Source organism: Papio anubis, chromosome 3, assembly GCF_008728515.1.
Source record: "Papio anubis isolate 15944 chromosome 3, Panubis1.0, whole genome shotgun sequence".
Taxonomy (NCBI): Eukaryota; Metazoa; Chordata; class Mammalia; order Primates; family Cercopithecidae; genus Papio; species Papio anubis.
The window spans coordinates 34,973,520-35,000,155 of NC_044978.1; the positions used below are offsets into that span (position 1 = coordinate 34,973,520).

Here is a 26,636-nt window from a genome sequence, read left to right on the forward strand (position 1 = left end):
ATCCAGCCTCCTGTCTGTTTTTGTACCACCTGGTACAAAAGCTAAGAATGGTTTTTACATTTTTAAATGCTTGAAAAAAGAGAGAGAGAAATAATATTTCATTATAATTGAAAATGACTTGAAATTCAAATATTGGTATGTGTAAATAAAATTCTACTAGAACACAGCCATTCATTTACTTATTGTCCATGGCTCTTTCATGCTAAAATGGCAGAGTTGAGTAGTTGTAACAGAGGCTTTATGGCTTGTACAGCCTGAAATATTTACTGTCCTGCCCTTGCTCACCCCTGGTTTAGACATCAGGAATGCCTTCAGTCCTGTGACTCCTCCCCATCCATGCTGTAGTGGGTCTTCAAGAACCCAGTACTGTGAAGATGCACTCATAATAATTCAAGACAGATGGCCAATGCCTATCAAATATAATTTCTTTTTAGGATTAATATTTTTTGATGCTCATCTTTTTTATAATAATGTTTCCATAAAATTACATGTATTTGGCTGGGCACGGTGGCTCACGCTTGTAATCCTAGTACTTTGGGAGGCTGAGGTGGGCGGATAATGAGGTCAGGAGATCCAGACCACTATGGCTAACACAGTGAAACCCCGTCTCCTACTAAAAATACAAAAAATTAGGGCGTGGTGGTGGGCGCCTGTAGTCCCAGCTACTCGGGAGGCTGAGGCAGGAGAATGGCGTATACCCGGGAGGCGGAGCTTGCAGTGAGCCGAGATCAGGCCACTACACTCCAGCCTGGGCGACAGAGCGAGACTCCGTCTCAAAAACAAACAAACAAACAAACAAAAATTACATGTATGATTGAAAATTTGGGAAAGAAATGAATGGAATAAAAACATAAAAATTACCTATTCCCCACCTTAAATCACTTAACCCTTCGCTTATTTCCTTTCAGTTTTAAATTCTATACATTGAATTTTTTTTGCATAAATGGGATTTTTATATGTAATTTTTAGTTACTTTTTTTTACTCAACACAATATTTTGAACCTTTTATTGTGCCTTTAAATATACAATTTTCATGACTACATTGAATTCTCTCTTATGAATGAATTTTAATTTATTTAACAACTCTTTTCTGATTGGACATTCGGGTTTTAGAATAAATAATGCCACATTATGTTTTTCATACAAATATCTTTCCATGTATATTCTTAGAAATATGCTAACAGAGTCAAAAGAGATGAATATTTTTAGATTCGGGAGAATGTTTAACATGTATATGTGGAAAACTCAAAGTTACTTTTCAGATGGGCTATAAGAATAAGCATATACTTAATACATCTTTCTACAACTTAATATATTATTTTAATGATTGCTAATTTGGAAGGCAGAAGTATTATTTTATTTTTATTTATTTAATTACATGTGAAGTTGAATATCTTTAATATATTTTTCTATGAATTGCCTGTTCATGTCCTTTGGCCATTTTTTTTTTATGGGGAAATCCATATTATTTTTATTTTTGAAGGCCTCTTTCTATATTAAGGACATTAACATTTTAATATATATTTGTTGCAGATATCATACCTCATTTGCCTTTAATATTTTGTGTACATTTTTGACATAATGGAGTTTAAGCCGTTATGTAGTCAATTTATTGACTTTTTCCTTTGTGATCTGCTTTAATTTTGAAATTCTTCTTTACTTTGAAATTTCTTTTCAATGTAAGGATCAGCCAAATATTTCTTTATATATTCTTTGTGCTTTAAATGATTTCATTATTTACATTTAACATATTGGTGTAGAATTTATTTTGGTCTGAGGTTAATATCAATCCTGATTTTTTCTCATGTATTTTGCCAATTTTTCTAGCAATTTATGGGAATAAACCCACATTCTTCAATGGTTTTCTTTGTTATATACAATTTTAGTTTTAGTAGGATCCGTTTCAGGTCTTGCTTTTGTGTTCTATTGATCTGCCTGCCAATTCTTTTATTAGATCACACTATTTTAATTGTTTATTTTGTAACACCTTATAGGACAAGTTACTTTCCATTTCCCTAAACCCCACTGGTCTCCTTTCACAAAATTTCCTTAGACTGCTTTTTTGAGGTGGGAAGAAAGGACAATAATTTAAGTAATAGAATCCATGGTTTCTTAAACTCATTCTTCAATTAAGGCAATAAAAACATGTTATTGTAACAACTCTTTCCAGGTCAATCCAGGATGTGTATTCAGCCTTATTCATCTAATATTGTATCTCTGAACATACATTTTGTGTTAAAACCTCTTTAAAAGATGTTCTGTCTTTAACATCCTTAATAGTTCCCACATTGCTTTGATCTGCTTTCTTTTCTTTCTCTTTTCTTTTCTTTTCTTTTCTTTTCTTTTCTTTTCTTTTCTTTTCTTCCCTTCCTTCCTTCTTCTTCTTTCTTTCTTTTCTCTTTTCTTTTCTTTCTTTCTTTTCTTTTCTTTCTTTCTTTTCTTTTCTTTTTTCTTTTCTTTCTTTCTTTCTTTTCTTTTTGCCTAGCTGATTTTAGTTGTAGCATTTAGTGACTTTGAAAAAGCATTATGGATCTTATTCTATGATAATATAGCTTCGTTAATAGTGTTTTATGAGTAAAATTATTGTTCTTTAATGAGTGTTTGATGAGTGTCATGAACCATCTTGTTCTGCCTCCTCCTGAAGAACAACAGAGAAAAATAGCCTACAAAGTTATTTTTAAACCTGTTTTGTATTCATTAATTCATGCAACAGACATTTCTAGCACCTCAGTATGAACTAGGCACCAGTGTTATGGCTGCTGGAGATGCAGCAGGGGTGGTTAGGGGTGGGGCGAGATCAGTGTAATGGTTGTCCTGAAGCTTAAATTCCAGTGGGGAAGACATGTTATTATCAATACACAAATAAATAAAAATATATAATGCAACATAACATGGAGATAAGTTCTCTGAAGAAAACAAAGCAGGGTTAAGAAAAAAAAAAGGGTGAGACAGAGGTAAAGTGACACTCTTGACTAGAGCATCAAGCAAAGCCTGTCTGATTAGGTGTACAAAGAGTAGATTTTAGAGACAGGAGCTTGTTATACTAAAGGCTGGCGGAAAGGCCTTGCAGGCACAGAGAACACTAAGTACAAGGCCCTAAGGTGGGAACAAGCCAGTGTTTTCCAGGACTGTCGAGGAGATGGGTATGTCCAGAGGGGAGTGAGAGAGTTGGAGAGGAGTGGGGGATGAGGTCAGAAAAATAGCCAGGGGTCAGATTAAAGACTTGGGTTATGTTGGGTAGGATGGGAAGTTGTTGAAAGCGTCTGAGCAAGAGAGTAATAGGATTTGGTGTCATTTTAAACAGGATCTCTCTGCGTGTAGCAGAAAGTGAAATGGTAGTATAAGTCACTAAAAAGACTGGGAGGGTAGCAGATTGTAGGGTGGAGTGGGGTGGGAATCAGGAGTTCCCTTTGAGCAGGTTGCATTTGAGATGCCAATTAGTCACTTGAGATGTGTGAGGTGTGAGTTGGCATATAAGGATGCAGAGTCTGGAGCCCAGATGGAGATTTAGAATTGGGGAGTCATTGGCACAGAGATTGGTATAGTGCCATGGGCTGGTCAGACCACTCAGAGAGTGTGCTAATTTCCTAGGGCTGCAGTAACAAATTACCAAGAATTTGGTGGCTTAAAGCAGCAGAAATTGGGCCGGGTGTGGTGGCTCACACCTTTAATCCCAGCACTTTGGGAGCCCGAGACGAGCGAATCACGAGGTCAAGAGATCGAGGCTATCCTGGCCAACATGGTGAAACCTCGTCTCTACTAAAAATAAAAAATAAAATAAAATAAAATAAACATTGGTTGAGCATAGTGGCACGCACTGTAGTCCCAGCTACTTGGGAGGCTGAGGCAGGAGAATCGCTTGAACCCGGGAGGCAGAGCTTGCAGTGAGCTGAGATCCTGCCACTGCACTACAGCCTGGTGACAGAGTGAGACTCCATCTCAAAAAATAAAATGAAATAAAATAAAAAAAGAAACAGCAGAAATTATTCTTTCTCCCAATTCTAGAGACTAGAAGTCTGCAATCCAGCAGGGCTTTGCTCCTTCTGGGGGCTCTGGGGTCATTCCATTCTTTATCTCCTCCAGCTTCTGGTGGCTGTTGGTGTTCCTTGACTTGTGACCACATCCCTTCAATCTCTGCTTCCCTGGTCACATTGCCTCCTCCTCTTCTGTTGGGCAAACCTTCCTCTGCCTATCTCTTGTAAGGACATTTGTTGGATATAGGACCCACCCAGATAAGCAAGGATAAGATTCTTCTCTCAAAATCCTCAACTTAATCTTGTCTGTTGCCATATAAGGTAGTGGTCACTCCTTTATCAAATAAGAGAATAGTCACAGGTTCTGGGGATTAGAACACTGACAGAGTTTTTTTGGAGGCCAGCATTCAGTCCCCTACAAGCAGTCAGTGTGGATTGAAAAGAGGTAGTCCCAAGACCGGGTGCTATAGTGTTCAGAAACCAGGAAGAGAATACAAAACCAGTGAAGGAAACTGAGGTGAGGTCAGTTAAGGTGGTGCATGAGGAGGACGGCCATAATGTGGTGTCTGATGAAGAATATGTTTCAATAAGGAGGCGATGACTAGCTGTGTGAAAGGCTGCCAAACGATTCAGAAAATAAAGATCAAGCCTCGATCATTAGACTTTGGAACTTGGTGAACTTGCCAAGTCGTGTCCAGAGAGCGTGGCATACTTGCATTAGTTGTGGGCCCCAATGCTGATTCCAAGTTCCACTGGAATATTATAGTCCTGTTTCAGCTGTGGGATCAGTGGTTGTCCAGTGCTTCAAATGTAAAAGGTTATTTAATGATTTTTTTCCTTCTTTTCTATGTAAAGTTCTATGTGTGTGTTGTGTTAATAACTTTGTTTCTTCAAACAAATTGTTAAATGTTCATGGATAGAAAAACTGGAAATTGTAATAAGAAAAAAAGTGGGTTATTTAATTTTAAATTTCATCTCAAGTGCTGCCATTTTTCCCCCTAGAACTCCTGTTTTATTGCTCTTTTTTACTGGGCTCTGAGACCTTTTTATTTTTTTTCACAACTTTTGCTGAGTTAAGTATAGAGTTACTTAGGAGTGGATAGAGGAATTATGGCCAAACTTGTCACATCATGCCTTTTGGGTGGAGTCTGGCTGATATAAATGGCTGCACTGACCACTGATGTTGAAGGGGAGGAAGCCCTGTTATCCTGATGGGGGGGATGCAAGCAGATCCTTTCCACTTGTAAAACATACAAAAACCATGGAAACATGCCTTCAAGAGCCAATGATTTCAGTTTGTCTCCTGTCTTCGTGGCACATTCATAGGGAGGAATTCTTACCTGGATGTTAACATGAAGGAAGTAATAAAAATTATTTATTTGTATTTTTTGTAATTTCATCCTTTATTTTAGATGCAAGGGATACATGTGCAGGTTTGCGTGATGCTGAGGTTTGGGGTACAATTCATCCCATTTCCCAGGCAGTGAGCATTGCAACCAATGGGTAGATTTTCAACCCTCTCCCAACCTCCTCCTTCTAGTAGTCTCCTGTGTTTATTGTCCCCATCTTTATACCCATATGTACATAATGTTTAACTCCCACTTATGAGTGAGAACTGCAGTATTTGGTTTTCTGTTCCTGTGTTAATTCCCTTAGGATAATGGCAGCCAGCTGCATTCATGTTTCTGCAAAGGACATGATATTGTTCTTTTTTATGGCTGTGCAGCATTCCATAGTGCATATGTTCCACATTTTCTCTGTCTAATCCACCATTGATGGGTCCCTAGGTTGATTCTATGTTTTTGCTATAATAATTTATTGGTAGAATAATTTATTTTCCTTCGGATATTTACTCAGTAATTGGATTATTGTTAGAATGGTAGTTCTTTAATAAATCTCCATACTTCTTTCCATAGTGGCTGAACTAATTTGCATTCTCACCAAGAGTGTATAAGCATCCCCTTTTCTTCATAGCCTCATCAGCATCTGTTATTTTTTGACTTTTCAATAATAGCTATTCTGACTGGTGAGAGATGGCATCTCATTGTGGTATTGATTTGCATTTCTCTGATGATTAGTGATACCGAGCATTTTTTCCATATGTTTGTGGGCTGCTTATATGTCATCTTTTTAGAAATGTCTGTTAATGTCTTTTGCCAGCTTTTTAATGGGGTTATTTGTTTTTTGCTGGTTGAATTATTTAAGTTCCTTATAGATTCTGGACATTAGACCTTTGTCAGATGCATAGTTTGAGATTATTTTCTCCCATTCTGTGGGTTGTCTGTTTACTCTGCTGAGATTTTCTTATACTGTGCAGAATCTCTTTAGTTTAATTAGGTCCCACTTGTCAATTTTTGTTTTGGTTGCAATTGCTTTTGAGGACTTAGTCATAAATTCTTTGCCAAGGCCAATGTCCAGAATGTTGTTCTTCTAGGATTCTTATAGTTTGAGGTCTTACGTTTAAATATTTAATCCATTTAAATATTTGTATATTGTGAATTATTGTGTATTAAAATTAAAATTCATTCGGTTGAAATTAAAATTCATTTAATTTTTGTATATGGTGAAAGGTAGGGATCCAGTTTCAATCTTCTGTATATGACTAGCCGGCTACCCCAGCATCGTTTATTGAATAAGGAGTCCTTTCCTCATTGCTTATACAACTTTGTCAAAGATCAGATGGCTGTAGGTGTGATGCTTTATTTTTGGGTTCTCTATTCTGTTCCATTGGTCTATGTTTCTGTTTTCATACCAGTACCATGCTGTTTTGCATACTGTAGCCCTATAGTATAATTTGAAGTTGGATAATGTGATGCCTCCAGCTTTGTTCTTTTTGCTTAGGATTACTTTGACTATTGGGGTGTTTTTTCAGTTCCATATGAATTTTAGAATGGTTTTTTATAGTTCTGTGAAAAATTACATTGGTGGTTTGAGAGGAATGGCATTGAATCTATAGATTGCCTTGGACAGTCTGGCCATTTTAACAATATTGATTCTTCTAATCAGTGAGCATGGAATGTTTTTCCATTTGTTTGTGTCGTCTATGATTTCTTTCAGCAGTGTTCTGTAGTTCTTCTTGTAGAGATCCTTTACTTCCTTGGTTAGATTTATTCCTAGTTATTGTATTTCTTGGTGGCTATTGTAAATGGGATTGTGTTCTTGATTTGGCTCTCAGCTTGAACATTATTGCTGTATAAGAATGCTACTGATTTTTGTATATTGATTTTGTATCCTGAAACTTTACTGAAGTTGTTTATCAGTTCCAGGAGCCTTTTGGCAGAGTCTTATGAATTCTCTAGGTATAGAATTATATTGTCAGTAAAGAGAGATAGGTTGGCTTCTTTTCCTATTTGGATGCCTTTTATTTATTTCTCTTGCCCGATTGCTCTGGCTAGGACTTCCAGTACTATGTTGAATAAGAGTAGTGAGAGTGTGCATCCTTGTCTGATAAAAATTGTTTAAATCTCAGAAAGCTAATAATGGAATCAGGGGGATTTTAATAATATGTTGATATTTTGCATTTTTATAATGTTTCCATCAAACTTGTGAAAGATCAGACTCAGGGAGAACAATTCTGAGTTGGAAGAAGTTTACAGTAAAAAGTATCAGATTCATCTCTGTCTAAAATAGGTAAATTGAGATTGAGATGAAGAACACAGGAATGTTATTGAGAGTGCTGTAATGTGGCTCAGTAAGTAGATATAGGGATAAAAATCCTCCTGAGATATCCTCTTGATGCTCAATCAGCATCATAAGATTGCAATAATAGAATTGGCCAGGTGCCTCTTGCCTCAATTTAAACAACCATCTCTGGAGAAAGGACCCACAGAGCTTATTAACTAAGCAAGATTTCCTCTTGAAGCTTTGACAAAGCCATTTCCATGTGCTATTATTCAATTTGCCTAAGTTTTATGTGTCAGTCAATGGATTTTGGAAAATATAAATCTTAGAAAGATGTCAAATTATTTCTAGCCATTCAAGACCCAATATTAATTCCAGGCATTCAAGACCCAATAGGTGGGACATGTTGTTGAGAATACTAGGTCAATATTTTCAGGTGTTTTGGTCAAAACAGGGAGAAAAACATTCTTATGTTATGATTCTGAAACTCAGAATATGAATTGCTAACATAAATTGACATCAATACTCTTATCCTACTTTTGTGTCCTTACATTTTGCTTTGCCAAAAGTCCAGATGAGAAAAAGGTCTTGAAAGCGGAAATAAGGAAATTTGTTTTATATAAGCTGAATTACTTATTAATATGTACTATTAAAGGCTAAGAATGAATTTTAGAATTTAAAAGTTCACTGTATGTGTCTTTCAATGAAGGCGAAGTTATTGAGAATACCATATGGCTTTGGAAGATATATTTGGTGTCTTCAGGAATTTGAAGCTGCTAAATTATCAACAGCTGTCAGAATAGAATAGACCAAATGTATATGGAGTTTAGTTCTTTGTAGTGGGGAAATTTGTGGATTTCCTGCTTCAGCCCAACTGATGAGAAGAATCACAATATGAGAAGACATGATGAGAAGAACTTATAAATATGTTAGATGGTTGCACAGGATGAATAATTTTGCTACAGAATATGAGTTAGATGAGAGAAAAGATAAATTTAAAGGCTGTATCATCAGTTCAAAAAATAGACAATTAAAGCGGGAAAATAACACTGCCAGTTGGTAGAAGTTTCATCATGCCCAGGAGTTCTCAGTCTAGGCACTACTAACATTTTAGGCCAGATAATTCTTTGTTGTGAAGTCTATCTTAGGCGTTGTAGGATGTTATATAATACATTGTAGCAGTATCTCTCGAATTAACCTGTTAAATGAAAGTAGAAACCCTTCCCCAGTTGTGACAACCAAAAATGTCTCTAGACATACTAAATGTTTTCTTTGGGGGCAAATTTGTCCCTAGTTGAGAACCACTAAGCTAGACTACTTCAAAATAGCTCCAAAAGTCACATTCTAGTTATATGCTCAAGATGGAACAGGATGAAGGAGACGGTTTATGGAGAACTTTGTTGAACACGTTATCAGGGTGAGGCTTTATTTGGAAAGTACTGTAATTAAAGTGTAGCTCCTGCATGTATATTGTATTGATGAAAAGCTGATTATTTTGCTTTCAGTACAGAGTTAAATGAGTATAACAGGAGCACAAATATTGTAGGTGATGAAATTGTCTTTTATTTTTGCCTTCCTCCTAAAAGCCTTACAAATATATGCAAGACAGCCAGAGTTATTTTCTAAAACTAAACCTAATGGTATTGGGTAGCCATTTCTGGGTAGAACTTTCCACTTGCTTGAGTTTCACTACATCTACTCGGAGACCTACATAATCTTAAGTGCCTGTCTTCTTATATTCTACACTAAATGATATGTATGACAGAGACCATTTGTATGCACCAAATATCCTTATGCTCCTCTCCTTTTCTCAGCTTCCCTTGCAGCTAAGCTGGGAACACATAACTAGTTCTGCCCAGTGGAATGTGAGCTGAGCACGGCTTCTGGGCTGAAGAAGTTAAAAGCCAGAAGGCCTCTTCCATCTCTCTCCTTCCCTGTCAGAGTGACTCTGGGGACCTCGCCCATATGTGTCTTTGTGGCAAAGAAATAGCTGCTCCTTTGTTCCTTTTTTTTTTCCATTTTATCTGTTTTCTCTTCTCTTTTTCTGTGATGTCCATTAATGGGAATTTGGACTTTCTGAATTAATCTGCTTAATTCTCTTTTATTCCAATTGTGATCACTTTCTCTATATTTCTGCTTTCTGGAACCCAGTTGAATTTGATCATATGGAATAAAAGGTTCAGCTAAGACTTAAGAGCACAGGCACCATTACTAGTTGCCTTCATGTTAATGATATTACGGTGAGAAACAACATATACATGGGGTAAACATTTACTTGGAATGGCGCTACACATAATCTAGCACATTCTGCATCAGAGGAAGGTCAAGAGATTTGGGGTCTGATTTTTCTGTGAATAAAGGATTATATGACAAGGTGTCAGATTTGGGAGGCAGCACATAGATCATGGTCATTAGAGCATGCCCTCTGCTGCCAATTGTATGGATATGAATTTCAGTTTTGACACTTATTCTTTATGTGACCTTTGGCCCGTTACATAAACTCTCTGAGCCTGACTTGTCTGATCTGAAGAATGAACATTAGTACCTGTAGGTTGTAAGTATGTAATGTATTTTAAGCTCTTATAAGAGTACGTGTTCTATAGCATAGAATCCTTCCTCCCTCCCTCCCTCCTTCCTTCCTTCCTTTCTTCCTTCCTTCCTTCTCTTTCCTCTCTTCCTCTCTTTTTATTATAAGTGCTGCTTTTGTTATAACTGCTATGTAGGTGTTTGCTCTTACTGTTAGTTGGGTTGTAAACTAAAAGCATTATCTATCATGAGCCTATGAGCTCGAGAATTTTTTCAGTTCTATAGAGCCTATTGTATTTCTCACTGTATACTCCCACAGTTAGTATAAATAAGTTAAGTGCTTTTATAATTTCACTTGCTTCATCTTTTCTATCAGGCACAGGATTGCTGGTAACATAAGTGGTACGTATGGCAAAATAAGATGGTGCCTTTTCCTCTGGGCATGTCAGCGTTTGTGCCTGTTTTGGAGAGCACAGCATGGGCTGGATTTCATTCCCCATGTACCTACAGGCACCTGCAGACCGAATGCTATACCACTGTGCAGGGCTCTGACTGGGACATTACTCCCAGAAGGAAAGCTGGCCAGGGAGACTCAACTCTCACATTCTAGCATGAATTCTGTCCTTGGGATTGGGTTACTAGTAATGGTGGCATTTACTGTCTTGATTTCTTGGCCCTCCCCTTGCTGCTCTCAAAGGTAGGGGGCATCAAGGGTATCACTTGAAGGCCTAGGTATGAGAGGGAATCAACAGCTTGGCTGTCAGGTCCTTAATCCTATGGGTATTCTTAAATCTTTGAGATTGGATGAGATTAGTTAGGTATAGTGAATGAAATAAGAAGACAAAAGAACATAGGGCTGAGCCCTAAGGACCTCAAACTTTCATAGATCATCTGAAAAGATATGAGTGGGCAAAAGATATTGAAAAGGAGAACTCACAAAGAAAGGAGAAAAGTGAAGGGGGAATTATCACAGAAGGTAAGCGAGGAGAGAGATATAAAACCAAAGCCTAGGCTTTGTGAATAGCTATGGGGGTCATGTGGTTGTGAAAATTATTGCAATAATTCATGACTAACTGAAAAGTAATGCTAGCATTTCTATTTCCTCCCGATCACCCTCCTGTCTCATAGGTGACAGCCTCTGATGCAGATTCAGGACTCTATGGCTTTATTGAGTATTCTCTTTATGATGGATTTCTGAGCTATGAAGCACCTCAGGCATTCCGGATCGACCCTCATGATGGGCGAATCTGTGTTTCTCAAGATATCGACAGGGAAAGGGATCCTGCTACCTATGATCTCCTGGTGAAAGCTAAGGACGGGGTAAGTTTTTATGTATGAAGTCTATTTTAAACATAATCACGAGTGAGCCACTGTGATTATGTGACCCACAGAGGACGAATGATGATCAACAATTGGGTCATTCTGCTTCATGTGTCACTGCCTCTTTCCTTTGCTGAAGTTTTTTGAAGCAAATATCAAGCACGTTATTTCACCCACAAATAATTCAATAATATCTCTTAAAAATAATGACTTTGAAAACACAGAGCTACAAAACATTAACAATAATGCTTTAATGATAGCTAATATCCTTTCTATGTTAAATTTTCTTGATTATCTAAACATGTCTTTTATAGTTGGTTTCTTTGAATGAAAATCCCAATAAGTTCACAAATTGATTTGATTGATATATTCTTTAAGTTTCCATGTATAACAGTCAGGCCTCTTACCTGTTCTCCTATGGTTTTTTAAAAAAACCAAGTCATTTGTCCGGTTGATTTTCCACATGCTAAATGTGGCTGATTACATCCTTGGGATTCATTTACCATGTTCTTCCATTCCCTCTATTTCCTATAAACTGGCATTAGAGACAGAGAGCTGACTGTTTTCAGATTCATTTAGGTGATGCCATTTGCTGCTTATTGCATCAGCAGACACATACCATTATTTTGTTACAGGTTGAAGAATGGTAACTTTTGAATTCTATTATTCCTTTACATTTATTATCTGGAATTCTTCAACTAAGGAAAATGTTCTCACAACAACTATTTGACTACTCTTAAGTGTAATTCACATAGGAAATGCAGGATAAGGCTTTATTATTTGTTTTTATTTTACCAGGTTTTTAAAATAGTAACTTGCTGTCTTAACTATCTCCAAAGGTAAACAATAATTTTTTTCTAGTTTGAGTATAAATTGCTGGATTTTAAAAAATTTAATGTATTTCAATACATTGCTGACCCTATCCTTTCTGATGTTCTCATTGACCCATTCTTGATCAGTGAAGGCACTTTCAATTTGATTCTTTTGCCTTTTTTTGTTGTTAAACTTTTAAATTGACATATAAAATTGCATACAGAGAAATGCACAAATAATAAGTGTATAGCTCAATGGATTTTTGCAAAATGAACAGACCCATAAAAGCAAATGAGAAAACCCAGAAGCCCCCTCTTTGCTTCTTGTTGTAACCGTCCTCCCTCCACCTCCCCATCCCCCCATCCCTGCCTTTTTAGAAGCCACTGTTGACTTCTAACACCAAGCATTAGTATACCAATTTTTTAAACTTTCGGTGAATGGAATCATACAGTATGTGTTTCTATCGAGTTTCTTTTGCCGAACATTATTTGCCGGAGTCATTTACGCTGCTGTGTATAGCAATAGTTCACTCATTCTCATTGGTTTATAGTATGACTTTATGTGAATATACAATAATTTTAACCTATAATTAATGGTACCCATTTTAGGATGTGCTTCTTTTAACGTTCTTATACTTGCAATATGGTGAACAAATGTAAGCATTTCTCTTGCGTATATACTTAGGAGTAGAATTGCACTCCCACCAGTAAAGTATGAAAATTTCATTTGCTACACATTCTCCCTAACATTTGATATTTAATGCCTTTTCTATTATAGCAATAATAGTACTTATGTAATGGTGTATCACATTGGGGTTTTACTTTGTATTTGTTTGATAACTAATGAGGTTTTTTCATGTTTATTGCTATTTGTATAATTTGTGAGGTGTCTGTTCTTCACAAGAAGAAAATCCTTTATTCATTTTCTATTGTTACTGTTGGATCTTTGTCTTACTGACTTGCCCGAGTTCTTTATATTTTTGGCCTGAAAGTCCTTTGTTGGATATATTTATTGCATATATTTTTCTCCCATTCCGTGGCTGGCCTTTTCTATCCTTAATGGTTTCTTTTGAGGAACAGAAGTTCTTCATCATAATAGAGCTTAGTAATTTCTCAGTTTGTTTTCCTTTATAGCTAGTGATTTTTGTGTTCTTTTAAGAAATATTTGCTTATCTTAGGGATATGAGGGTGTTCTCTTATTGTTTTCTTACCTTCATACTTACTTTTTATCAATCTGGTGGGATGAAGTTTTGTTATTTTTTTCCCTATGGTTAACCCAGCACCACTTACTGAAATGGTTATTCTCATTTTTACCTATTTATCCACTTTAGTGCTAGCAACATCTCTCTTAATTATTTTAGCTTTATCATAGGCCTTGGCCTTAACTATTCTTGACCATTTACATTTCCAAATACAGTTTAGAAACAACATGTTCAATTTGCATTTTTTACAGCAAAGGTGGCCTACTATATACACCATTCCTCACTTTGATTTTTTTTTTTTTTCACTTATTTCATTTTGGACACTTTACTTATATTTTTCACTTATACATTTTGAAGACCTTCCTTGTTTCTTTTTCATCTGCTTACTACTCTTTTGTATACACAGACCCTACTAACACCCCTCTGGTCTAATTGTTCTCTTTTGAAATTAATGAGAGAATCCACCTATTTAAGCTATGAATTTCTGGGAAAAAGTGAGTCTAAATGTATTGCAAGTAAACGTAAAAATGAACAAGAACGTACAGCCCTTTATATTCAATAAAATATTCATGATCTGTTTGGTTAGGTTTTTGCCAATACCTTACTATGTGGTTTCAGGAATCCCTGATTCTATGTAAGAAAATATGTAGGAAACAAAAAATAGGAGTAAACAGAATTTATATTAATTCAAGTCTATGTAATTATTTGCAGCCCAATAGATGCACACCCAAATATTAATCCAAGGCTTTAGAAATGTATTCTTGATAGATTTTGAGACAATTGTATAATGCCATCCTAGAATTCAATAATGGGTTTAAAACATTACTCTCCTGAAAACCACCAAAAAGAACTAGCTGTGTCTTCCAGGCTACTGTCTGCTGTCCACTGTGATCAAAACGAGGCCCTGTTGATTCATCTAGCTCCCAGGTTTTGGTGGCCAGATGCAGGACACAGAGATTCTTGTAATGGTAGAACTGCTGTCCATCAGGAGAAGCAAGCTCCCTTGCAAACACTCATAACCTGTCTGTCACATCAATGCACCACCACAGCCTGGAGAGCACAGTGTCCCAGAAGTGAATTGGGAATTTTGACTTTAATCCAGGTGTCCTTTCTGGTATTGTAGATATAGAGGTGGTTATGTAAGCAAGTTTTTTTGCTATTAAAATATTCACCTCCAAAAAGGATCAATTCATTGTTTTCAGGATGAGCAGAGAATGACACATTTAGTCCTGGTGAAGGTAAGGAACATGATGTTTCTATAATCTGAGTCTTTTTAACATCTGGTACCTGGAAATGGGTTATCAGAGCTTCGAATTTTCCTTCTCCCCTGAGTACTTGCACACCTTCTCCATCTTGGCTGTGGTTTTCTCCTTCTTGCCCTCTTGCCTGTCTTGCAGGTATGAGGCTGAGTGGAGATCCAGGCAGGGAGCTGTGTGTAGGAGGGAACCATCTTGGAATCCGGACCCCTCCTGGAAGTAGGTTTTTGTGAAAACAGGGCCTGGCACAAGCCCAGGGATGCATTTTAAAAAACAGATTCTAGAAGAGCCTCCATATCACAGGCTTTTAACAAATCCCTAACCTTCACTCTGGACCTAAAACAGCCTCCAGCATTCCTTGCGTTTGCCTCAGAATATATGGAGAGCAAGCAGCATATGTGCTTTCATGTGAGTGTATGTGTATGTATACACATATAGTATGTATATATGTATATAAACCTATATACAAATATAAAGTTATCCAGTGTGCAGTGTTTATTCTGTTGACTGCATAATCCTCATGAATTTCTGTGATGAACTGAGTTTTTACAGGGTGACTTCTGCATCTATCATAGTTATTCTTTGCGATATTAATTAGCAGTACATGTCCCTCAGAAATGCATAGTCAAAAAGGTTGGTAAAGAGAAAGATGACAAGGTTGGTAATGATCCGTAGTCTTCCCCTGAAAGCAATGTAGACTGCATTCAAAGAATAAATTAATGCAGACAGGATATTTTAGGTTTATGTTGTTGGATTCTAGGCCATAATGAATTTATTTAAAACAATAAACTGAACCTTGACAGAAGTCCCTTAACTTTATATTATTACCTTGACAATCTATGGTTTTTCCTCTGATTCTTTCTGTTTCTAATGAATGTCCTGAAAGTGCTTTAGAAGAAAATTGCTGAGAACCCATTTGCCGGTGGTTACTAAGAGATTTTTATCTGCCAGTAGAAGAATTTTTCTTGTAAAATAATTGATGTTCGTTGTCACTGCTTTGTTTATCCTTGTGATAACTGTCAATATTTTTTCAACTGAGTCACTTCTGCTCTACTGATATTACTTCTGAAATACTCCATTTTTGCTGCCACTACTGTTGCTATTTATCTCATAAATCATGAGAATGCTATAAAATTACATAATGGAACCAAACAATTGGATTACACTGGCAATCAAGTGGTTTTTCACAATAAAACTCTATAATTTAATTATTCCATGCTTATATCTAATTTTCTGTTTCCTTTTCCCATTCATTTTTACCACATAGATTTTTTTTGGTGTGTATGCTTGTTAACACTCTATTTTTTTGTTACATCCTGGATTCTGTAGCTGACATATGTGTTTGAGATAAAACTATTTCAACTCCATCTCACCACTCAATTGTTTAAGGGAGGATTTTGTCAGACAAGCAATATAGGAAGTAAATGGACTGAGCTCTTCACTGGTGTATACATTCATGAGAAAAGTTGGCTACTGAAGTTGTGCTCATAGTTTGTGTGCAACGCAGTTACTATCAAAACGTAAACTTGCTGAGTGAAAAGGCACGCTCATTTTCATTTTAATAGAGTATGTTTTTTCATGTTCTAACAAATGTTCAAATGCTTATTCCTGTCTTTTGTTTGCTTCATTACCACCCTTCACCTGTTCTAGGAATGAGCAGTTGCCCCATTGCCCCATTGTACCGTGTTTTCTAACTAAAGTGTCTGGACCATATCTTAGATTTCCCACCATTCTTTATGAGCAGGATGTATCCCAAAATATCTTCAATACCTCTTTACCGCCTTCTAATCTCTAATAGTTTAAGCATCCCAGCCTTTTATTATTACCCATATTCTCCTCCCCGCCCTGCTCAGTTCATCCCTTAATTTGAATCAATCTCCTACTGATGTGGTTTGGATCTGGGTCCCATCAAATCTCATGTCGAACTGTAATCCCCAGTGTTGGAAGTGGGGCCTTGTGGGGGGTGTTTGGATCATGGGGGTGGATTTCTCATGAATGGTTTAGCACCATTCCCCCTTGGTACTGTTCTCATGATAGTGAGCAAGTTTTCATGAGATCTGGTTGTTTAAAAGCGTGTGGCAACACCCCTTCACCTCCGCCTTCTCTTTCTTGCTCCTGCTCCTACCACGTAAGACGTCTTGCACCCCCTTTGCCTTCTGCCATGATTGGAAGCTTCTTGAGGCCTTCCCAGAAGCTGAAGCTGCTATGCTTCCTGTTCACCTGCAGAACCATGAGCCAATTAAACCTCTTTCCTTATAAATTAATCAGTCTCAGGTTTTTTTTATAGCAATGTGAGAATGGACTAATACACCTACCCGCCTTCTCTGCCCTTCGAAATTCTTCTACCATGCCCTTTGGAACTCATGGTCCATTATTTAGCAAACTCCTTTATGAACTTAAGTTTGTCTCTGATTGTTCCTTTAACTTATGGCCCTGATTAAAAACAACCTACCCGCCAAGGATACCCATTCCTTTCTGCACTCTCACGAGGAAGCCCGTAGTCCACCAATCACAAGCTGGCAGGAAGTGATTTAGGTGCCCTGTTTGTTGCCCAGGGCAGCATCCAAATAATTTCTACTCCTTTCTCCATCAAAAATGAATCCCTTTTGAAGTTCTTGTTGTGTGACTATACCATAGATACTCCTCCTCTTTTTTTTTTTTCCCCCATCATGATTTAAACCTCTTTATCACTTAGGACTTTCACACTTTGTTCATAGTCTTCCTCTTCACCAGTTTCCTCATCATTCTGGGAGACTTTACTATTCATTTGCTGAACAACACAACACCCTGAGCCTCTCAGTTCCTTGACTTTCTAATTTCCAAGGATTGTCACCAGTAATTGCACAGCTTTGACATCTTGGCTTCAAGCATGCTAGATCTGATAAGCACTTTTATCTTTCTGTCTAATTTACTGTAGCACATCCACTCTAATCAACAATTCTTCTCCCATGTTTAGATCATTGATTTGTTACCCATCACTAAAGTCATATGGTTGCAAACTTCCTTTATCTTCCCCACTCAGTAGAACTCTCCTGGTAAAACCCCAGCCCTGTGTAAATCTGACTCTGCCTTTTCCACCCTTGCAGCAGCTGAACATACTTGGAGAAAAATAACAGGTCTGCTTGAGAGCGGAAGGTCTTACCTTCCTGCCACCAAATAATCCACTAACCTACCTGTATATTAGCTCACATTCTTTACCTTCTTTTCTATTATCTTTTTAGAAATGTCGCTGTTTGCATCAAAAGCAATTATCTCTACTATTTAGGGTCCCATCCATTCTGGCCTTCTTACAGATAACATTTTTATAATGATTTTCTCTTTTTTCCTGCATCTTTAATTTATCAAGTTCTTTTGAATGACCCTCATAAGCATACAGGGCATAATAATAGTCCCTATCTTAAAAAACTACTCTGGATTCCCTTTTGATGTCATGTACCTTTTCAGAAAACCATTTTATTCCTCTCCTTTCCTACACAGCAAGTCTACTAAAATAGGCGTCTCCATTTCCTCACTTTTCAATCTTTATTTGATCGATTTTTTCCTCTCTACCTGTCCTATAAAACTGCTTTTCTCTACATGGTTACTGTTGTGCCATATCCTGGAATTCTTTATTTATTTTTATCTGATTCGTCCTCTCAATGAATTTGAAGATATTCTTTGGATGCTGCTTCTCTTGGATTTGGTGATGTCACAACTTAGGTTGCTTTTTTTTCCCCCTTGAACAAGGTGGAACCTCATTTCCTTCCACTTTTGTTCATTGAATCATGAAATACAGACTGGAGTTCATTGACATAGAAAGCTCACTGGAATGAAACCACAGCTCGCAAGAGCTAAGAGATGTGAAGGAGAGATGTTATTAATATTCTACTATTCAGGAGTCCCAGAAGGCAAGAACAAAGAGAATGGAAAGCAGACAATTACCAAAGTAGAAGTAATAGTAGAAAATGTTCCCTACCTGCTGACTGCCCTAGGCGACCCTCCTGCCTCCGATATTATACGCTTTCGAGCTTGGAGCTTTCCGAAACTGCTTTCATCTTTTACAGTATAACCTGAGGGAATTGGGTTTCCTACTATAATCCTCACAATTAAATGCTTAAAATGAAATAAAAATGCCACATGAATCATTGGTCAAAAAGAAAGGGTAAGACAACATTAAGATATATTCATGCATGAAATTTATGGGATGTATTAGCTACCTATTGCTGTAAAACAAATTATTCCTGAAGCTAGCAGCTTAAAATAGCAAACATTTATTATCTTATATAGTTTCTCAGGGCCAGGAACCTGCAAGTGGCTTTGCTGGGTGGCTCTGATTCAGTCTCTTATGAGGTTGCATTATCAAAACAGTTTCCATCAGCTGGACAGAAGTTTAGCTACACAGCACTGGGAAGCACACACTCTAAGCGGATGGAAAAAATGAGTTTAGATCAGCTTTTCCCGCACTGTGTTCTGTGGGAAACTGGTTTCCCAAAATGTTTCTTCGAAAGAGCATTCTGGAGCCTAAAAAGAGTGGGGAACACCTCGGAACTCACTGCCTCTAGAAATGTACATACAAAAGGCTCTGTGAGAAGTTCTGAGGCAAAGAATGCATCCACTTAACTTGGTGAATTCAGCATTTTCCCACCTTTTTGTCTAAGAAACTTCTTTATTTTTTTGTTAGGATATATCTCTTCTTCCCTACCCCAGATGCCTCTTGTCATTTCATTGAGGAAAGCAATAGTTGTCCCATGTGGGTATTTAAGAAGACAACATTAGAATTCTGTCCTTTTACATTTTATTTTTCTGATATTTATAATATAAATAATACATTAACACAGTGAATATATATATAGTTTATTAACAGATAAACTATATATATATTGAGAATATACGCACCACATTTTATACTGATGGAGTCTACTGCTGTGTAGAATAAATCTGTCCTCCTTAGCACTTAAATCAGGTAAGAGGAATCTGACTGCCCAGCCTCTGCCACTACAAGCTCAGCCCTCCCTAACCCCACTAGTGTGCTTACCCTACCGGCAACAAAAATGTATTGTTGGCCAGGCACGGTGGCTCACATCTGTAATCCTAGCACTTTGGGAGGCCAAGGCAGGTAGATCACCTGAGGTCGGGAGTTTGAGACCAGTCGGACCAACATGAGGAAACTCCATCTGTACTAAAAATACAAAATTAGCCGGGTGTGGTGGCGCATGCCTGTAATCCCAGCTACTCGGGAGGCTGAGGCAGGAGAATCCCTTGAACCCGGGAGGCGGAGGTTGTGGTGAGCCGATATTGCGCCGTTGCACTCCAGCCTGGGCAACAAGAGAGAAACTCTGTCTCAAAAAAAAAAAAATTATTGTTCAGTGACAATACGTTTTCCACTTTGTGCATCTAACATTTGTTTATTTTTTATAGTATTGCCTGATTTAGGATTTTTGTTCTTAAATATCTTAAGCTGGGGCAATATTCATTTCTTCATATTTTCCCCACTTTTTCATTATTTATCTTACCTCAACCCTAAGTGACTTCTTGAACTTGAGGAGAGATAAAGAAGAAAGAGGAAAGGGAAAGGAAAAGGGAAAGAAAAACTGAGATGCAAGGCAGTTTGGAGCAGCAGCAGGGTCTGGCAGAGGTGAAGGAATATTTTCTATAAGCTTCCCACCAGTCTGCAGTCCCCTCTTACTACATCGAACCTGGAGACATACAGGCTACTTACGGTGGCTGCAGGTGTAGGGCCACCCTGCGTTTTAAGCATAAAGGCCAGATGGATGAACTTGCACTGTTCTTTGTGGACTCATAACCAGCCCCATTTCTCCTATTCTAACTGATACCCGGCATGGCTCTGGCACTTTATTCAACTCAGAACATGGAAAATCAGACTATTTCTAAATTATTTCCCCATCCTTTTTTAGTCCTCAAAGCCTGGAGTACAAGGAACCTCAGAGCTCAGAGCTAAGAGCGGAAGAGTCATTTCTGGGTTTGTCTTACCTTCCTCCCAATCTTCATTCTTGCCCTCCCCCGCTCCCTGTCAACAAGTGCTTCCTCTCTGTCTGCATGGCAGCGGTTCTCCCTTTGTCTCTTGCCAAATGTTCTTCCTCCTTGTCCTTTTTTCCTCCTTGCTCTGTGCCTCCCTGCCAGAGTAGAAAAAGGAAACAAAAAAGATGAGGAGGGGGAGGACGCATGAGTGAGAAAACCCAGGCCGTTGTGACTTACCCAGGATTTTTGTCAAAGATGAAAGTGTCAACATGTACCAGATAGAAACGGAAAATGTGCTTTAAAGTAGGAACATGTGTTTTACTTTAGAAAAGTAAAAATTGCAGAGGATTATTTTCTTCTATTTCATTTGCTCTCTTTCTCCTTGATTTTAGATGGAGGCAACACAAAATAAGCAGTATGGGATTCATTTCTCACTACTTTAGGTGCTGTATTTCCTTCTAAAACTTGAAAAATCCAGAATTCCCAAACAAATCTGGCCCCCAGGATCTGGGATGAGTACCTGCACTGCTCCTGTCCTCCTTCAGGCCCCATCCACTCTGGACTTGATTCAAACAGCCTCCTCCTGCCCATTCTCCTTCCTTCCACTCTGCTGCTCTTCAGTCTGTTCTGAACACTGCGGCTAGAGCAGTGTTAACATCTCGGTGAAATCAGGTCACTCTTGTGCTCAAAGCCCTCCTGTGTGGAAGAACCATGTCCTTCCAGAGACCTGCAGAGGTCCCTGGGACTCACTCCTGCCTCTCTGACCTCAGCCCTTCCTGCTTCCTTGCTGTGGCTGAGCAGGCCTGAGAGGCACATGCCGTTCCTGCCTCAGTGCCTTTGGCTCTGCTCTTTCCTCTGCCTGTTACTTTTTCCTTTCTGGTACCTGAAGTCTAGCTGCCTCATGTGGGTTGGTCTGCACACCAATGGTACCTTCCTAGTGAGGGCTTCACCCGGGCACCCCCCACCCCCACCCCCGCCCAGCCCAGGCTCCCTCACACCATCTTCTTAGCACTTACCAACATTCATTTAAAAATTATCTTAGGGATAAAAGTGATTTTGATTTCTTTTTGGACATCAGGACAACTTTCCTTGAATATATTTGGCCTCTATTCTGAAATTTTTGCCTCACAGCTGCTCTAAGTGAAAATCTCATTCCATGCTTAAGAAGGCGGATCACGAGGTCAGGAGATCGAGACCATCCTGGCGAACACGGTGAAACCTCGTCTCTACTAAAAAGTACAAAAAAAAAAAACTAGCCGGGCAAGGTGGCAGGTGCCTGTAGTCCCAGCTACTCAGGAGGCTGAGGCAGGAGAATGGCATAAACCCGGGAGGCGGAGCTTGCAGTGAGCTGAGATCCGGCCACTGCACTCCAGCCTGGGTGACAGAGTGAGACTCCGTCTCAAAAAAAAAAAAAAAAAAAGAATCAGCAGTGAAGTATACATACCATGCTATTACCTATTAATTCATACATCAAGGTTGGAAATAAAATGAATTTATAGATGTGTTTGTGGGTGTGTATGTGTGCGTGTGTGGTTTGTATGTATATATACATACACATATACATATACACATCCCCCTACATATTCAAATTCTGTTGTTTCAAGACTATTCTAGGGCCATTGTCAATTATTCTACATCCCAGTGTTCAACAAAAACCCATTTGTAATCACTGCTCATTCATCCACCAGGGTGGGCTAAGTGCCCAAGCCTTTGTTCGTGTGGACCTGGAGGACGTGAATGATAATCATCCTGTGTTTAACCCATCAACCTATGTGACAAGCATCAGTGGTGAGACCCAGCCAGGCACCGAGATCATCAATGTTCTTGCCACTGACCGGGACTCTGGGATATATGGGACAGTGGCTTATGAGCTTATTCCAGGAGATGTGTCATCCCTTTTTACCATTGACTCCACCACAGGTACGTGATCTTGGAGTGGTTTTCATCCTTTGGCTATAAAGTTTCTGCTTAACCACTTAACAGCCAGAAAATTAGAAAAAGTGACATTTTTTCAATAATGGGAGTGTTGCAGGACTCACTTTACCTTCTAGCAGGCACTGAAGTATATTGAAAAGGGCTGAGGCTTTGTAGTGGATTAGACCAGACCTGGATCTCAGTCCCAGCTTTGCCTACTACTGATCTTGTGGTCTTTATTGGCCTCAGTGTCCTTACCTTAAAAGTAGTGTTGGCCTGGTGTGGTGACTCACGCCTGTAATCCCAGCACTTTCCGGGGCCAAGGTGGGTGGATCACAAGGTCAGGAGTTCAAGACTAGCCTGGCCAAGATGGTGAAACCCTGTCTCTACTTAAAAAAATACAAAAATTAGCCAGACGTGGTGGTGCACGCCTGTAATCTCAGCTACTCGGGAGGCTGAGGCAGAGAATTGCTTACACCTGGGAAACAGAGGTTGCAGTGAGCTGAGATCACACCACTGCACTCCAGCCTGGGTGACAGAGAGAGACTCCATCTCAAAAAAAAAAAAAAAAAAAAAAGGTAGTGTTATCTGGGCTCTGTGGCTGACTCCTGTAATCCTAGCTACTTGGGAGGCTGAGATGGGAGGATGGCTCAAGGCCAGGAGTTTGAGGCTGCAGTGAGCTATGAAGCTATGATGAGGCCACTGTCCTCCAGCCTGAGTGACAGAGCAAAACCTTGTCTCCAAAAAACAAAAAAACAAAAAACAAAAAAGTAGCACTGATAATACCTATGTTTCGAAGTTTTTGTGAGAGAACTAAAGGCAGTAATTTATGTAGAAACAGTTGGCCAGTATTTACCTTGCAAATGTTAATTTCCCTTTATTTGTATGATCATGCCATCTGAGGGTGACTGAGCCTCATTTTGATGTATTAATAGCTAAGATTAGTGCAAAGACATTTGTACAGGCATCCAAAGTAGATCCTTTTCTTTGTAGTAGGTCTGGCATTCCCTTAGTCTCTTTGGGTTTTAGTTTCCTTGTTTTTAAAATGATACCTAAAGCTCCTTTTAGTTCTCTACAACGGTAATTGCATATCTGCCAAGGAAGCCTAGTGGGCAAGCTGTCTTTTAGAAATAATGAATATTTAAGAAGTTACCTTCCATTTTCTATTCATTAGCTTGAATAGAATTTTGTTGCTAAGAAAATAATGGTTTAAATATTTGATTATAAGAACATAAAAAAATTTCAAATATATAATATGACATTACAATACCTTTGAGATACTTAGAGATACTCTGGTCCAAAAATGAGGCTGCAAAAAAACAAAAAAAAGAATTGTTTTCTTTTGCATTTTTCCACCTGATCCAAACAATGGGTAGAATGTGTTTCTATTGTAATGATAATGATAATGTCAGATGCTACACTAGACATTGTCTGTATATTGTCTTATTGGATCTTCACAACATGCTTTGTAATAGCCATATACAGTAGAAAAAATGATAGTTTACACAGGAAATCTAACGTGCTTTGTGAGTGTGCCCTCTCACGCAGCCCCATTAGGTAGAGAGCCGCTGCTTCTGCCTGAAAACTGTGCTTTGTCTGGCTTGTGCAACTGGCCAGGGATTAGTTGTTTATACTGGCAGTCTTTGTGAGGCAAAACTTTCCTTGCTCAAAATAATACACTGATGTGGCCCCTTTAACATTTCAAAGATCAGAAGAAAATACTTTTGTGGGAAATTAGTCTGTTTAATCTCAGCTTTTTCAAAATTCATCTTAACTGAGGACTTAACTGCCCATCACATCGTCAGGCCCTCTAAGGCACTAGCATTGCCAAAAATATATAGGTCAGCCAGTAATCAGGCCACAGGATCTAACAGCATTTAACAGATCGTTTTAAAAAGACATTCACACAGTCATCATTCAGTTTTCCCTGGAAGATCTGGAAGAATGAGCTATACCATATTCTGTTTTTAGAAGAGATCTCTCTTGCTGTCCTGGCCGAAGCCAGACTCATGCTTCCCTTCCTGGCAGCGACCATAGCACAAATGCCATTGTTAATCGTGGAAAACGCTCTGTGTGGGTCATTATCTTAGGGAACTTTCATGGAATTTTATTTTTAAGCAAAGACCAAATTTATATGGAAATAGCCTTGGGTTGTTATTGTTGGCCGTTTTGATACCCGTGTATTTAGATTGAAGACATTTCTCAGTCAAATAGTGCTTGGAATTTGGTCGCACTTAATCACAACTCATGAGAAATTCATGAGGCCTGGTAGTGCTTTACTTTAACCTTTAGAAGAGAATGAAAAAACATCGTGACTAACTATGGGAAAAAGTTGTCCGGTGACCAGGCTGCCCCCAAGTTGAATGGCTGAGTTCTGAAAGTTCATCTGTTGGTTGACAGCAACTGAAAACACGTTGTATATAATTATGGCATACAAGGTGATGTTCTGATGTGTGTATATTGTGAAGTGATTAAACCAAGCTAGTTAACATATCTATCACCTCTCACACTTAGAACTTTTTGTGGTGAGAATATTTAAGATCTACTCTCTTAGCAGCTTTCAAGTATAGAATATATTATTATTAATACATTATTATTAATTCTGTAAAATAGATCTTCAGAACTTATCCTGTCTAACTGGACCTTTGTACCCTTTGGCCAATATCTCCAATTACCCCAGCCCTTGTCAACCACCATTCTACTCTCTGTTTCTATGAGTTCGATATTTCTAAATGCCACATGTAAAAGTGAGATCATGCAGTATTTGTCTTTCTGTGCCTGGCTTATTTATTTAGCATAATATCCTTGAGGTTCATCCATTATTGTCACAAATGATAGGCTGTCCTGTTTTAAGGCTGAATAGTACTCTATTGTGTATATATACCACATTTTCATTATCCATTTATCTATGGATGGACACTTTGGTTGATTCTATATCTTGGCTATTGCGAATAATGCTGCAGTGAACATACTAGTGCAAATATATCTTTGACATACTGACTGTTTTTTTCCTTTGGATATGTACCAGAAGTAGACTTTCTGGGTCATATTTTAGTTCTATTTTTAATTTTTAAAGGAACCTCCATACTTTTTTCCGTAATGACTGTAACACATTTTCTATACAAGGATGTTCTCAAAGAATAGAACAAGAAGCAGTATTAGAATACACAGTTGACGCTTGAACAATGCAGAGGGTAGATATGCTGACCCGCCACATAGTTGAAAATCTGTGCATAACTTCTGACTCCCGCAAAACTTAACTGCTAATAGCCTATTACTGACTGGAAGCCTTACCCATAACATAAATAGTGGGTTAACACATATTTTGTGTGTTTTATGTATTTTATACTGTGTTCTTACAATAAAGTTAGCTAGAGATGGGAAGTTGCTATTAAGGAAATCATCAAGAAGAGAAAACATATTTACTATTCATTAAGTAAAGGTCTTCATCCTCATCATCTTCGTGTTGAGATGGCTGAGGAGGAAGAGGAAGGGGAAGGGTTGGTCTTTCGGTCTCGTGGGTGGCGGAGGTGGTAGAGACAGAGGAAGTGAAAGGGCAGGCAGGAGAGGCAGGCATACTTGTAACTGTTATTGAAAAGTATCCGTGTCTAAGTGGACTCACGCAGTTCAAACCCATGTTGTTCAAGGCTCAATTGTAGTCTTCTTCTGGATATTTTCTTTCAGGAACCTACATAAAGCTAGACTTTCTTACTTCCATCATACGGCTGGTCTCTACAGAGGCTGCCAATGTAAACACAGTCCTAAGAAAGTGCCCATACCATATATTTGTGAAATAAATGAATAAATAACATCTAGAAATATTTACAAAGTAACTTAAATCCTTCCTACAGCCTCCTAAAAATTGCATGGGAGTTTCATTGATATATGGAGCAAAACTTTATTTAAAATCCTCTTTCTGAATCACAACATGGTAAGTGACTCTATGGCCTATCCCCACGTTTCCTCAAAACTTTCCCTAGACTTTCTCTCCAGCCTACCTGTGGTGGCACTTTACTTTTTCTCACCTCCCTTTGTCTCCAGATTTATTCTATT

The 26,636-nt window shown here is 38.3% G+C and overlaps 1 protein-coding gene across 4 annotated transcripts in view; it reads left to right on the forward strand.

Moving 5' to 3' along the window:
- Positions 1–26,636, forward strand: part of DCHS2 (dachsous cadherin-related 2) — a 265,813-nt gene that overhangs the window by 102,213 nt on the left and 136,964 nt on the right. For all 4 annotated transcript variants that reach the window (XR_002522266.2, XM_009207736.4, XM_021938883.2 and 1 more), the window contains exons 2-3: positions 11,250–11,441; positions 22,358–22,589. Coding sequence is in view for 3 of the 4 variants with exons in the window: in XM_009207736.4 (XP_009206000.3) it covers positions 11,250–11,441; positions 22,358–22,589 (424 nt within the window). In the remaining variant the exon portion in view is untranslated. The remainder of the gene's footprint in view (positions 1–11,249; positions 11,442–22,357; positions 22,590–26,636) is intronic.